A 15,154-nucleotide genomic window follows, 5' to 3' on the forward strand; every position below is an offset into this window, starting at 1 on the left:
CTCATTGTGGTTAACAGCTCATATCAGAATGATATTTAGTTACTATATCAGTGGTCTCACGTGCAGTAAATTTTGCAGATTCTTGCGCAAATTGAACCTTTTGTCTATGAGTGGACCTCAACACATAGAGGAAGTATCAGTGCAGAACATGGTTTAGGATTGATGAAGGCAGATAAGATTCATTACAGCAAGTCCCCAGAAACTGTAAATAACTTAAGCTTGCCTGTAAAATTTATTGTTATTTGTTGAGTTGCTGCAGTTCTTACTCCGGTCTCAAAATTCATTGCTGTCTTCAGTGGTATTAATTACTTTAACCTGTGAATATGTCAGTTTCTTAAACAAAATTTGTTTTTCTTGAACTATATTAGGTTCCTAAAACCATAATAGTGCAATTCATATTATCCAAGGTCGGAGGAACCGGTACCGGGTACCATACTGGTTTTCCGGCAGCTCGAGTTGGTACGGGCCGTGTCGGGCCTGTACCGACGAGGGCACGGTACCGTGGGAGAGAGAAAAATAGAGAGAGAGAGAAGGGGGAGAGGGGGACAGAGGTTGGCGGATGCCGGTAGAGGGCTGTGGGGGGTGAGGCCACAGTCGAACCCCTGTTTCGTTAGAAACATGGGAACCGGCCGCGACCTCGCCCTCTGCGGCCCTCCGCTGGCTTCCGCCACCTCTCCCTCTCCCTCCCTCCCACGTTCGCTCTCTCTTTCCTTCTCCTTCTCTAGCTCCGGCACGCGTCTCGTTTTTACGGTCCGAAGGCTCTGAACGGGCGGAACCGCCTGGTTCGGAACGGTTCCGCCAACCTTGATATTATCATATATATAATTTATACTATTTCTTTTGTGAATAGAGTGCTTTTGTGTACTCCTATATTAAGTCTCCTAAAATTACTGACATTGAAAATACCTTACCTTGAATATCAATATGTAGGATTTTAACTACTGTTGAATGCTGGATAAACCAAATTGGAAACTGCTAAATGTGTAGTAACATAATTCTTTCATTGGTTTTTATCTCTAGAAATCTTGAAGATTTTGGTTTGTCTCATATTTTATATGAAAAAATTTTAACTGAGATTATACAGATACCTGCTACAATTGTGCATTTATCAAGTTAATGGACTAGACGAATAACTTGAACATTTAAATGTTCATATTATCTTGATATCATTGTAAGATACATAGTATGTTAACTTTAATAGAACTTAATGTTTATGGTAAAGTTGCACCTGGTGTAACTATTATAGAGTTACACTTTTTTTTGAGTTGGACGACAGGGGTGCCATATTGATGATCCAAGCCATTGGATGTGAATTAGTACCTCTAAACTGCTTACATACTAAAAACTATGTGATTTGGAGATTCCTAACCTATGCATAATCAAAAATTAGGCAGTTCAAATAATATGTGCAGTGTATGTTTTTTGTGACCACTTGATACATAGGCTAAGGGTCTCAAAATCACATAATTTTTGTATATAAGTAGTTTAGAGGTAATTGATCACATCCAATAGCTCAAATGATCAATGTAGGGCCTCCATCATCTATTCCAAAAAAAGGTGCAACTTGTTACGCCGGTTGCAACTCCATAAGTGTTACACCAAGTGTAATTTGATCATGAACCAAAAGAAATATTTGTTATACTATAAAACTAAGAGGTATATAGCCAAAAGTTGTTAGCTCAGTTGGTTGGCACCCCTCTGATATAGGCTTGCCCTTGGGGAAGATCTAGAGGGTTCAAACCTTTTTAGTTGTGTTGGAAGAATTCTATAAAAAAAAAGTAAGATGTGTACACTTTTTCTTGCCTTCTAATCAAATTTGAAATGCCTCAAGATGACCGGAAGATCTTTGAAAAAACTAGGGAATTTGATACCTTTTCTTTTACATAACTTAAGTATGATAGATTGGTAAATATAATACAATCTTATACATGACTCAGTTGATAGTTCATCTAGAATTAGAATGATGTAAGCAGCTGATCCCACAGGGCGATGCCATTGTGCTCTTGCCTGAAGGTGAATTTATGAAGCTGTATAAATGTGCTTCTTTTATTTCAGCATATATGATGATGAATTTATGAGTTTGAATTTTGAAATCGCCTCTGCTGCCTGATGCTATTTAGTGCATTTTAGGTTTTCATTAATAATTATATAATGTTGAGGTTCTTATTTGTCAATTGTATATGCTATGCGAACAGGTGCAACTAATGGCATCTATCAAGAAGCTATTGGACCCCAATGGAATATTGAACCCTTACAAAGTCCTCCCTCAATCCCTGCTTCAATAATATTCTTCAGTAAAAATCTGTCTGAAAGATTCTTGTTGGTTCATGCTGACTTTTCAAGATATATGTTTAATTATGTGCTACCAGTGGTTACTGTCATGTGTCATCAAACAAATGGTTCATAATACAATGATGAAATTTTACAAAGTTTCACTACATTTTATGTATAGACTCTTGATCATTTCAGCCAAACATGTTTTGTTCTTGTTCACTTTCTTCACAACAATCTGCAGCCATGGTAGATATGTATTTGTTATTATGTTATAATCCTACCAGCTCCCACAACGGGTAGAATAGAAGTTGCAAACTGAAGGTAAGAATGAATATACTACAAAATGAAATGAATCAATAAAATTTTTGGATGATTTTCTTATTGCTTGATGCCTTTTTTTATTTTTTTAAAGAAAAATCTAGGATGTTTTATTAGAATTTGCATTGTCATTCTTACTAAATGATTATTATTTTTTTTCAATGTTGAACCAAATCAATTGGACATTTAGACAGTTGGATAATTTTGTTTACAGCCAGCAATCCATGATTGAATCCTTTCCTTTTGAATTAATGCATATAGATAGAATCGCATAGGAAAATGCTTCACCTGCTGGCTCCCTTATCCACTGTGGATATAGCACTTGCAGACAGGCAGCTCCTAGCAATACTTCGTTGCGTAACAGTCGCATCTGATTCTGATCCTTGTGTAAGCCAAGAGCTTTCAAGCTGTCATTCGAAACTTTTCGCCGCGAACAAACATATGCATCTCAAATATATGCTGTCATTTGAACTTCTCAGATACGGCTAGAGGACGTGGTTGGATGAGACTGTAGCACGCCAGTTCTTGAATTTGATTTATCCAAAGGGTGGTTAAATGAATGGCACGCACAAATTTAGAAATGATCAGGATTGGTAAACTGCGATTGCAGGTTGAGAAAATTTAGATGCGACGAGTAGGGTAATTAACACAAGCTTCCAATGTTTGGAAATGGGCTAACCAGCAGTACGGGATATGGTAATGGCAGAGCATGCAAGGGGAGGATAGGGTCTCTAATTTCTAATCCCAACAGCAAGGAGTAGCTCCGGTATGGATCACCCGCGTAGAATTCGATAAAGGGCAGGGCACCGCAAGCGATTCAGGAAGGCAGTAGGTACGGCTGCAACAGGCATGGAGAAAGCTCTCAGAGGGTTTCATGAAAGTCGAAGCTGATAATATGTGCTTTGCAAATGTCGAAGCTGACACCATCCATCCAATTAACTGGTAAATATTATACCCTTTCATCAATTATTTGAAACAGGTCCCCCCTCTCTCCCTTCCTCCTTGCAACCCTGTAAACTGAAGAGGAGCACAGAATAGCTCAAGCCATGTGTCGCCAATAAAGAGGTCCGTCTTTAAACGTAAAATAATCTTAAATAAAGGTTAGAAAAAGTTATATAAAGGAAATGGAACACCAAACCATTTAGGAGAAAACAGAAAGCATACCAGCCCATTCATCAGGAAATGTAACCAAGCATTGGCTGACCAAGTGTTAAGTGGCAGGATTATAAGGTTGAACACAGCCCAGTCAAGAAAAGAAGTTACTTCATATACCTCATAAAGGCAGACTCCCAAATCCAGTGAGTCCAGACTCAACATACCAGTGAAAAGGTGACATTGGTTTACGAGCGCGCATATATATATATATATATACACACACACATACATACATACATACATACATACATACATATATATATATATATATATATATATATATATATATAGAGAGAGAGAGAGAGAGAGAGAGAGAGAGAGAGAGAGAGCAATCTTGGCCTACTAATGCAAAATTATTGATTTTAAAAAGCAGTGTAACAAGTATCAGGAGCACAGTAACCAGTACCACGAACCGATGATTTAACAAATATTCGAGTGCTAGTACAAACCAACAAATAGTCAAACCAAGTCTACGATCGGATCGATATCCCTGAACTTCCCGAACAAATCCATAGCCCTGTAAATTGAACAATTATCTCAACCAAACTCCATGCCAAAGTCCTCATAATCATCATCGTGCTAGTCAAAATTTTCTATGTACCCAAAATTCAAGCATTTTGCTGCTCTCTTGTTTTAGCTCTTAGAGGCTTGCTTTTCTTTGGCCTTCTGGATTTTCAAAACTTTCTTAACAATCTTCTGCTCTTCAACCAAAAAAGCTCGAATGATCCTACAAAACCAACTAGTGTATTAGAACATATACAAGACTAGAGCAATGTAAATAATCAAACTCGATACAAGCCTGGCAAATGAAGTGGTTACTGACCTTTCCCTGACAGCACTGCCTGATAAAACCCCACCGTAAGCACGGTTCACGGTCCTCTGGTTTCTAGACAATCTAGACCTCTTGTACTCAGCAGGTCTTAGGTGAGGAATCTAAAAGTACAAAATAGACATCATGCTTCCTCGTATGTAGGCAACAATTAAGAAGAGAAATTAATGCTACAGAAGCAACATCTTAAGTTATCCACTCAAATATTAAAACCTCAAAAACTTCCAAAGTTTCCAAAATACATCATGCAACAATATGACAAATCAGAGCAACAGATAATACACATACTAAATAGGCTATAGGCGGAAACTATATAGTACTAGTCAATTGGCACTGTTGAGATCAAGACAAACCCCAGGCAGACAACAGTGATAAACAAGCTCAAGTCAATGTCCACCAACCTAAGCAATTGCACATTTGTTGCAAAACTGTCGCATCGGAAATGCATTTTGATAGGCAACTGACTATTGGCCTACCATGCACATTATTTTAATATGGTATTTAATGCATAAAGCCCACTCTCAAAAAGGTCTAAAAATATTTTATAAATTTTAAACAGTTGCACACTTGACCACTATTCACATTCTCATGCATTCTTCTCTTCATCACCAAGACTGCAAAAAGTAACTAGATTAATGAAGTTCAAAGAATCAAAAAAGTAACCCACAGAATGGAATTTCAATCCATGATTCGAGTACAAGAAAGGATCCTGATAACAGGCACTCATCCTTCATTTAAGTATATGATCCAATGGAAGGAGTATGACTAGATTTCAGAACTAGATATGATATATTCAAAAAAGGGCAGAGAACTATCTGAGAAAAGATAAACAACAAAGCAACTTTAGAAAATCATATTTCTGAAATTTAAAATTTTTCAAACACCAACCAGGTTCCCCATATGCCATGATTCAAAAAGAATCTTAATCACCTTAACTTGCGAGTCATAAGGTGTTCCACAATTTCCAAATGGGGAAACAATTCTTCCTCTATACCGTTTAAGAAAAATCAAAATGTCACATCAACCAATTTCCACTCTACTCAATTTTCAATTACGTTTCTTTGGTCATCCAGTAGAAGCAATTGTTGAGAAATATAAACCAGTTAAAAATATCTGGCACATCATATTCAAAACACCAAGAGCAGAAAGTTTGTTGATCAAATTCAAAGAAATTGTTAAGTTTATCTGCGTCTGGTAATAGAACAAAAAAGTTGAACTCTAATGCTGCCAAGCAAGATCAAATAATACAGTACACTAACTGCATTATAAGAATGTAATATGGAAACCAAAATGTTTTCCTAAACGACAAACAAAATGCAAAGTATATTCCAAGAAGGCATGTCAAAACGGATTCCTACAATATGTATGGTAACCTCAGTTAAAGTGCAGGGTTTCAATGAATATATGAAATATAATGCTAATAAAGACAGTATCCATGACATTAAAATCCAAAACAGGTCTTTGTAGTCTAGCTGAGGCCATTTCCTGCATGTAAAGAATGATAGTACACCTTGGACATGGACATGTTGAATACTTCCAATCAAAATCGATTCATTTTTTTTATAAAAGGGGAAGGGGGGGTATCATCATGGACAAATCCCATTATGATCACCACATTTTCCTTCTTTTTATGTTTTTAAGGAAAATAACAGCTATATGTATTAGATATAGGATCTTTGAATCTCTTCATAGTTGAGATCAAGATTCGTTGTCTTAGTACTGGACCCCATACCAGTACCATTCTATTATAGTTTCAGTATGCGGTACGGTATGGTAAGATTCAATATACCGAGTATTGGTAGGATATGGTACTCCATACCGGTTCCGTATCGATATTGTATGGTACGCCTGGTACAATATGGTCCCAACGGTACGGCAAATTTTGGTTGAGATTTTTTTAATAGATAGAAGGGGGTATAGTCAAAGATTTATCTGCAAAGATTTTGCTTTTACTTAGATACATGTTCAACATTCATATTGCGTTATAATATGTTCCACGATCAGAGTGGAGGGTAGAGAATGTCTTGAACCTGTTTTCTTTTCTGACATAGCCGACTTGTGGGTTGTGTTCACAGTAGACACACACATGCAGAAAGATTCAGTCAAGACTGGATCAGATGAACATACGAGATTTTAGGTGTTACATGTGTTGAGCAATGAGGAAAAGATAAGCAAAGAGACGGAGATAGAATCTATGTGATGTGATCTTCCTTTCCAAAATACCCTGTCTATAATCATTCTGAATAAGGATTATCACAAGAATTTTAATTAGTTATTCACCTAAAGGAAAATTATACAAACTACATAACCCCAACTTGTTGTTTATAGACGCACATAGGGATGGCAATGGGTCAGAACATGCTTGAGTTCGATCAAGTAAAGACAAGAACATACAAAACCTTGACTCAACCCAACATCGGGTTGAGATCTCTTGACGTATACTCACCAACAGGTCATTTCGGTTTACCCATTTAAACCTAACTTAATCTATTTTGTACTCAAGTTCGTAAAAAATCTATGCTGACCTATCAAATCCAACATTTACAGTTCTTACCGCTTAATTTGAAAATCATTTCACAACTGGAATCCAAAAAAAGACTACTTACTTCTAAAATTCTTATCCAAGATCATGACTCAACCAAACCTAAACTATTTCTATCCAAATAGAACTGTATCCTTATGACTCAAGCCAGGTCAAAGCTTGGGCCAATATCTGACACATTGAAATTCCGGTAGAAAATCTGAGCTGTAGCTGATCCTAGCTAAAAGTCTTGACCCCAGGGTGGGGCAATTTTTGCTGCCCCTATATGCATACACTAGTATATACATACATACATACATGAAAATACATAGAAATACCTTTGTTTTTTTAAAACATGGTTCATGGGGTTGCATATGAATCTGCATAAGCAAATGTGGTGTGTCGACTGCACTGTATTGCCTAAATGTGGTTGTGATATACAACACACCGCATATATGCGGAACAATGAAAATGAATTAGGTTAAGAATGATGGTCAGGTTTCATATGGGTTTACATGGGCCCATACAGTGTTAATAAGGTTATATGGTGATTAAGTTATAAATATAACTATTAGGTATAAAGTATCAACAAATAAGCACTAGAATTTAGTTGTTATTGTTACTAATATGGCTACTATTTATCAAAAATAGATTACTACAATTAATTTTGCTTTTGTTATACTTCATATATTTAATTTATTTATATATAGTTAAAAAAGCAGCTGCACAAGCACCTGTTGTGCAGCCTACATATTGCATATGCACTAAGTGGTCCCTTGACCGCCCATATAAAAATGTAATATAACTTATCAATTGTCCTTTTCCTTTTCAAATACACCATAACAAAAAAATCTGTAATACCATGTCCATATCTCTTATCCACATCCACAATGCACCATAACCATTATTGTTACTCAAACATTTAAGATCTCAAATGAATGATAAAATCCAACATCCTATATCCAAAACACTAACATAACTTTCTCTTTTAGCCCATATAGTATAATTTCTTGATGTTTAATGATTCCAACATCCCAAACCATATTGACAGTACGTGTTGTATATACATTCAATTGGTGACATCCATGCCTTCCTTTTTATATGAACAAGCAGCAGAAATTTATATACAATGATGAAGCACTGTCAATGGGATGCTACATGCTAACCATCTCGAGACAAATGTATTATCTTAGACCACAAAAATCCAGCTCATAAACTGAATAATTATAAAGCAACCATCTAAACCTTAAAATTCTATCAACTAATAGTGAGAGGGAAAAGATACGCGTAAGGAAAAGCTCAATATTAAGCATTCACAAAGGTTTTGGAAAAGAGATGGTTAAACAAGAACCACATACCCCTTGGATTCTCTTGCCAGTCACAGGGCATTTCGGGCCACTTGCCCTCTTCTTAGTGTACTGATACACAAGCTTGCCACCTGCGGTATCGAAGCAACGTCCATTCAATGTTAAACAAAAATAAAGCATGACAATCACCCACTCGGGAAAAAAAATCACAACACCTCAAACCCCAGCATCTCAGATGATGAGATCTAAACGAAATATTCGACAAATCCACAAATTCCGATTCGAATGGAAACGGAACAAAGAGAAAAAAGATTCAATCAATCAACAGTGAAAAACCTAAAAGATCTCATAAACCCTCGAACAATTAAAGAGCGCCGCAATCTGATCTTCACCTGGGGTTTTGACTACCCTGGTCTGGTTCGATTTGGTGGCATAGCTATGCCTCTTTCGATACGTCAATCGCTGCACCATCTTCCACTCCCTTCTCTCTCCCCTCCTCTCTTCTTCGAAGCTGGAGACTAAACCCGAGAGGAGGAGGAAGCTCGTCACCGGATGACTATAAAAAGAGGGGTCCTCAAATGACCTAGATCCGACGGTTAACGTTTATTTGATCCCGTGCCCGTGATTTCATTTTTATGTGGAATAAGAAGTTGGAATTTAATTGGACCGGTTTAGGTCCGGTTCATGCTAGACCGGTGCCATCGTTTCGAATTGAAGTTAGATCAGGATTACTTTGGGTTGGGCGATCCTTGAACCCGTTCGCTGCGTTCCGGCTCGAGTTGTGGCCGCCGAACTGGTCCAGCCTGAATATATATTGCCCTTAATATCACAGCTATTGTTTCTGTCAAAAGCCCTCCTTTTTTTTAATTTTTCTAGAGCTTTTATTTAACTTATTAATTCATTAACCATTATACATCATTTTTCCATGAAATTTGATTAATATATATTGTCAATATTTTCATTGTTTTAAGTATTTCGATAAAATATGTGTCACTCTTTTAAACTGGAGAGCCTGGTTCAAATGCATGTAAGTCATTCAGTGAACTATTTGATATATTTATAAATAGGCATGACTACTATAGAGATAACATGAGATAAATAGAAAAAAAAATTTGTTTAGGTTAAATATTTGTATGCCGATTTAATTATTCAATATGCATTTGACATAGGAGTATTTTTTTTTGGATAAAAAGATAAGCATGCCTTTAGTTTTTTAATTTATTTTTGCTACTGATGTTCAAATCCAACCCAAAAGTGTATATAAGATTAATTAGAATCTTTACCCTATGAGTTGAATAGGAGTGACATGACGATTAATACATAGGAGCATAAAAAAATCCTGATACCATGTTCAAATTAACCTAACCCAAAATCTTGTACCAATAGTTGGATAGGTCCATAAACATATAAGATCAATTAAATCCCTAACCTATCACATCTGAGACTCTTCCTCAACAAAGGAGAAACCATTTTGCTATTTCCTTAATTACAGGGGATAAAATATGGAAAAAGGTGGAATTTTGAGAATCTTAGGAACCATCGATTCCCATGCCAGGGATTAGCAACTCCACCCCATAATTTGATCCACTATGGACATGTTCAAGGATATGACATGATAATTATTCTATCCCACCCAGTGTTCATGATCCAAATTAGACTTGGGGATAAATGATATAACTAATGGTTATTGTCTTTTTAAAAGATAATGCAAGTCTTTTAGTTATATCTAGATAGTAGATAAATATATCTTACCCCTATTCAGAAATTAGATATGTGTTATATATAATCTAGGTAGCATGATTAGATATTGCCAACTTTGCAAATCTTATCAACTAGACATGCTTTCTTTTTGATTCATGACATGTTTCTGCTAAAATCTAGAAAATTAATTAATAGTTGAAAATCGATAATATCCTATATTTAAAGGAGAGGTAATATCATGATGGTGTTATTTGGTTGATATCTAAACCTCACCTATCACAAATCATCTCATTGTTCATTTGCTACATCTTTTTATAATTTCATTAGTTACATAATTTTAAGAACAATTTTGGGACAAGGTTTGTGTTCAACAAGAAAGCATGTGCAGAACGCTCAATTAACAATTATCAACAAGATCAATTGCAATGCCTGAAGTTAATTTTAGTTTTTATGTTATCATCACTTCTCATTCGTCTTATTATAATTTTCTTCTTTATTACAACTTACATGTGATGTGCATCAATGGGCTTAATAACATTGATGGGCATTGTTTGTCTTTTTTTTATGTGTGCGCGCATTGTGTACCAATGTATTATTGTACATAATTTATCAATTATGTAGATACTAAATTAGTTATTGATCTAACTTCAGCCATAAATGAAATGACACCTTTATAGATGTGTTTGCCTGCTGTCTCTCCAGATAGCCAAAGAAACTTGTTTCTTGGCGGGTCTATCAGAGAAGCTGCATGACAAGTCTAATAGTAAGGAATAGATAGATCCACAAGTATATATTAGCATTAGAATAGTTGGCAAGAAAGTAATCAAAAGGAGGATACAAGAGTAGTATGAGTCTAGATACCTCGATCTTTAAGGATTTTCACAATCATCATATCACTAATGAGAAAAGATAGTTTTAGATAGAAATAGTGTGTAGCCTAGGCTATGATAGAAGAGATCTAAGTTAACACTATTTCTAAGATAGAGTCATATTGGTAAATAAAGTGTAAGATAAAGTAAAACTAATGCAAAGATAATAAAGATAAATTAGGATTTATTTATATGTTCTGGATCGAAAGGCCTTTTTCTCGACATTATAATTTGATATTTGCTTCCTGTAATTGGTAAGATGGGTGCAACTACTTCTCTTGAACATATGTTCTTGCTATTATTTGCAATATGGCTAACTACTACTATACATGATAAGTAATGCTATTCCTCCTCTCACATTATGGATAGTAGGAATATGGGTGTAGCTATCCTCCTTGGATTCCAATCCATAAAGGTCTCGTTATAGGCCAATAATTTTTACTCTTTTAGACCTAGACCACATCCATTTGGTCTGCACCCTAGGTGTTTCAGTCTATACCTTCCTTACTTTGTTGGTTTTTAGATCACAATCAGTTAGATGTAGTGTGAACAAGATGAAATTAGTTAGGTTTGACTAATCCATCAAGTGAGAACCTGACTGTGGATTTACTTGTCTTTTTTGGCTTGAATTAGGCTACGACGAGGAATTTAATTGAAAAAAAAAGAAGAGTGCTACAAATTCCAACTCATTTTAGACCGATAAAGCTCACATACATCCTTTAAAAGTTAACCATTCATGCATACACATACATGTAACATTTGCTTGAAGATTGGCTAACTATTTTGATAGTTTATTGGATTTTTTATGTGTCATCAATTTTCAGTATAGTTTGATAAGTATGTTTTGGATTTAGAATGTATGGATCCATGATTGGCATTATCTAATGTGACAGGAGCCATATAAATGCTAGCCTTGCTGTCCTGCAGATCCAACTTTCATGCCACATTATGTCTCTTATTCCTCGATTTTTCTTGCACTAAAATATAAGGAGAGAGCAAAAGCAAAATCTATTTGCAAAAAATCATAATAGATACAAGATTAGCAAGTTGCTGCATATCCAAAACCTCTATGGCATCACAAAATCTCTTTTCAGACTTCAATCACCAGTTAAAACTAAAAGTTGTTCTCTTAAACACATACAAAATCATGAGGAGGAAAGAAAGAGTTGGATATCGTACTCAAAATTCACATCCTTTCCTTCGTTGGAGTTTATGGTAGTAGGAAAACAAGTACACAATTGTGGTGCATAAAAATCTTCCTCCAATTCAAACAGAATTGACGGCATGCGATGTATAGAAATCTATCTCTGATTCAAACAAAATGGATCGTATTGTCAATCGAGATAAACCACGATGGAGCATGATGAGTTTGTTTTTGTAGTTAAGCAACATCTATAGTAGTTAGTGCATTTAAAATTTGCCTTTCAGTTAGAACAAAATTTTAGTTTTAACAGGAGCAAGAAGCATATGTGAGGCATAGAGTACTATATATATATCTGCACTGGCCCATCTCAAAATATTTTTACAGTACATTATTTTGATGCAACTATAGTTTGTGAGGAGATTTGCTTCAATCAAGATCACCCCTTTTTGGAGTAGCTTCCATTACGACTGAATTGAGATTCTGCACACAATTAAAAATTGGTTCATATTGTTACACACAGATGTATAACTATTTAGCTTGATATTATAACATAGTGGTTTAATTTCACATCATCTGAGTCTATAAATTTTTTACAATTAAAAAGTTTTTGATTAGTCTTGACATGAACCAAACATAGTTCTTTAAAATGCAACCTTAAGATTAAACTATTCATACTTGATTAATTTTGGGTCATTCGGAATTCTAGATATGTTCATCACAATTATTGGTTTGTATTCTCGATTTATGTGCCTAATAGTAATATTGGCTTAAATCTTGTTTGTAGGATTTATCTTCTCTTTAAACTTGTACAAACACTAATATAGGCAATTTAGGATTGATTTTTCTACCACTTTAAAAGGGGAAATAAGACTTGTACATGCATCCATGATGATAAAGATGTTTGTAAAATAGTTATAACATGATATATGTGGAGCACTTATGACATGATTTCATAAGAGTTATAACTTATAGTAGAAATAAAGTTAAGAATTCATAATTATTGCGTTTTCTCTTAATCTCATGATATCAAATTCTTTTTTCAGCACTTTAATGACATTAATACAAAAAAAAAAAATTGAAGATGCATTACTCATTGTCAAACTTTTTTTTTTTCAAATTTAATCTATAGATCCACCATGACATTTTTTTGGATAGGATCTTAGGGCATGACATTTTTTTTTGGATAGGATTAGGCTATTTAATACCTTTAAAAAATGGGATATTGGATATGACCAATAAAGTAGCATTAGCAGGTATGGCATTATATAACTTTTCAAATAAAGCTAATCTTTCTATAGTAAGAGTTTTGTAAATTTCATGTTCTTTGTGATGAGCTAATTTTTTTTATGTTAACTCTCTCGTAGATATGAGAAAGTGGATGAAGAATAATAGCAGAAAATGAAAAGCATTTGGCTTTCACAGAATTGTTAATGTGTATAATGATTTTCATTAAACAGTCTAAATGATCTTTGTCACATCATCAATGGTGCTACACAGTCAACAAAAATGGCAACAAGAAGAAACGAAACAAAATCTAAAATTTACAATGGATATAAAGAAGACACGTGACCTTCATTTCTTCAGTCCAATGTTGTATTGATTTTTCAATCCAACGCTTTCCTAACTGAGTTATCCTCACTCTTTCAAAATTTATTTTTAATTTCAATTAAAATGTTCAAAAGATGGCATTACATTGCTAATTTTAAATTCCAATTGGAATATGCTTTATCGATTTGTTTATTTGTACACAATGTTCTAAAAGGTATTTAAAAGATTAATATTTTTAAAGGACTTGCAAGCATTCTTTCTACAAATGCTTTCACTAGATATTTGGTTAATTTCCTTTATCAATGATCATGACCCTCTATCATAAATTTCTTTCAGTTAAGGAATTCATGTGGATTAGAAGTAGCAATGAGTTAGATTGGGTTAGATTTGCCTCTAGTCTAGTCGAGCGTTGAAAATATTGTCATATACTAATGCATTTATTTAACATAAATCCATAATCACTCACCAACCAATTTAACTTTTCATTCATTAACCTCACCTATAACTGAAAAAAAAGGAAAACATGATCAGAGCCAATACAAATAAATTTAACTTCAAAGATATTATGATAATCATCATAAATTTAGAAAAAAATTAAGATATACGACAGCAATAAATTAATAAAGAATGAAACTAGCTAAAATGCAGCCTACATCCCAAAAGCCCATGACTTCCGTCGGTCACTCTCTCTAGACTGTTTTTATTTTTTCTTTTTTAAGTGAATCAAATCATATGAAACGACAACTGGGTAAAATTCAACTATGTTAGGTCTAGAAGCCGGCATGTTCCCAACCAGTCACCTTTAGGGAGCCCTTTGAGTGGGGATTAGCCAAAATCGAACCGGCTTTAAAAGATATCCACCCAAATCTATTTATTCGGCCCATGTTCAATCAAGCTGACAGCTTGTCAGACCTAATATTATTAAAACCAAAAGTTTATGTACCCAAAGAAATAAAAAAAATCAAAAGTTGGGACATGCATGAGACTTTGGAGAACCGTGTCCTTGTTTTGTTTACTCCCAAATAGTCCATTAATGCACTCCGTAAGCCCATTTATTTTATTGGTTCTTAGCTGTTCTAAGGCCTCTAGCACGCCTGCATCATGCATGGCGAAATATCTAGTAATACAATATAATAATTTTTTTTCTTCAGTTTTACATATTTCATAATTAGTAGGATTGTGACCATGCATTAGATATACTTTCTTATTTCTGTATCTAAAATAAAAAGTCAAAATATACATGGACTCAATGTGCTTCTTAAAAAGTTATATGCAAATTCTTGGTCCGAGACATTTGGGCCATGGGCAGAAATGGAGAGACCTTTTAGGCCAAACATATTTATAGAAAAGTCAATGAGGCCGCAAATTGGATGGTCTTTTACGTGGCTAGTCATTCAGGCGGTACTCTATAGACGCAGGGTGGAGAGTTGTCCAAAACTTTCTACCTCTGCAATATTTTATTTTTAGCTTTTATTGGATGTGTCTGTA

The 15,154-nt window shown here is 34.8% G+C and overlaps 2 protein-coding genes across 7 annotated transcripts in view; one reads left to right on the forward strand and one right to left on the reverse strand.

The window, feature by feature from the left end:
• The window catches only part of D2HGDH (FAD-linked oxidases family protein), a 33,825-nt gene extending 31,387 nt beyond the window's left edge, over nt 1-2,438 (forward strand). For all 6 annotated transcript variants that reach the window (XR_015978614.2, XR_015978620.1, XM_088720875.1 and 3 more), the window contains 2 exons: nt 79-204; nt 2,196-2,438. Coding sequence is in view for 4 of the 6 variants with exons in the window: in XM_088720875.1 (XP_088577001.1) it covers nt 79-204; nt 2,196-2,285 (216 nt within the window). In the remaining 2 variants the exon portion in view is untranslated. The remainder of the gene's footprint in view (nt 1-78; nt 205-2,195) is intronic.
• A 1,698-nt stretch (nt 2,439-4,136) lies between these two features.
• Nucleotides 4,137-8,954, reverse strand: LOC103717808 (large ribosomal subunit protein eL34-like). The gene is made up of 4 exons (XM_088720879.1): nt 8,797-8,954; nt 8,456-8,535; nt 4,571-4,680; nt 4,137-4,474 (listed from the first exon to the last, which is right to left on the reverse strand). The coding sequence occupies exons 1-4, from the start codon at nt 8,873-8,875 to the stop codon at nt 4,381-4,383; spliced, it is 363 nt and encodes a 120-aa protein (XP_088577005.1). The 5' UTR covers nt 8,876-8,954; the 3' UTR covers nt 4,137-4,380.
• Nucleotides 8,955-15,154: the final 6,200 nt, after the last annotated feature.

The sequence above is a fragment of the Phoenix dactylifera genome, chromosome 1 (genome assembly GCF_051530095.1).
Source record: "Phoenix dactylifera cultivar Ajwa chromosome 1, Ajwa_hap1_PhDact_Kaust_v1.1, whole genome shotgun sequence".
NCBI lineage: Eukaryota > Viridiplantae > Streptophyta > Magnoliopsida > Arecales > Arecaceae > Phoenix > Phoenix dactylifera.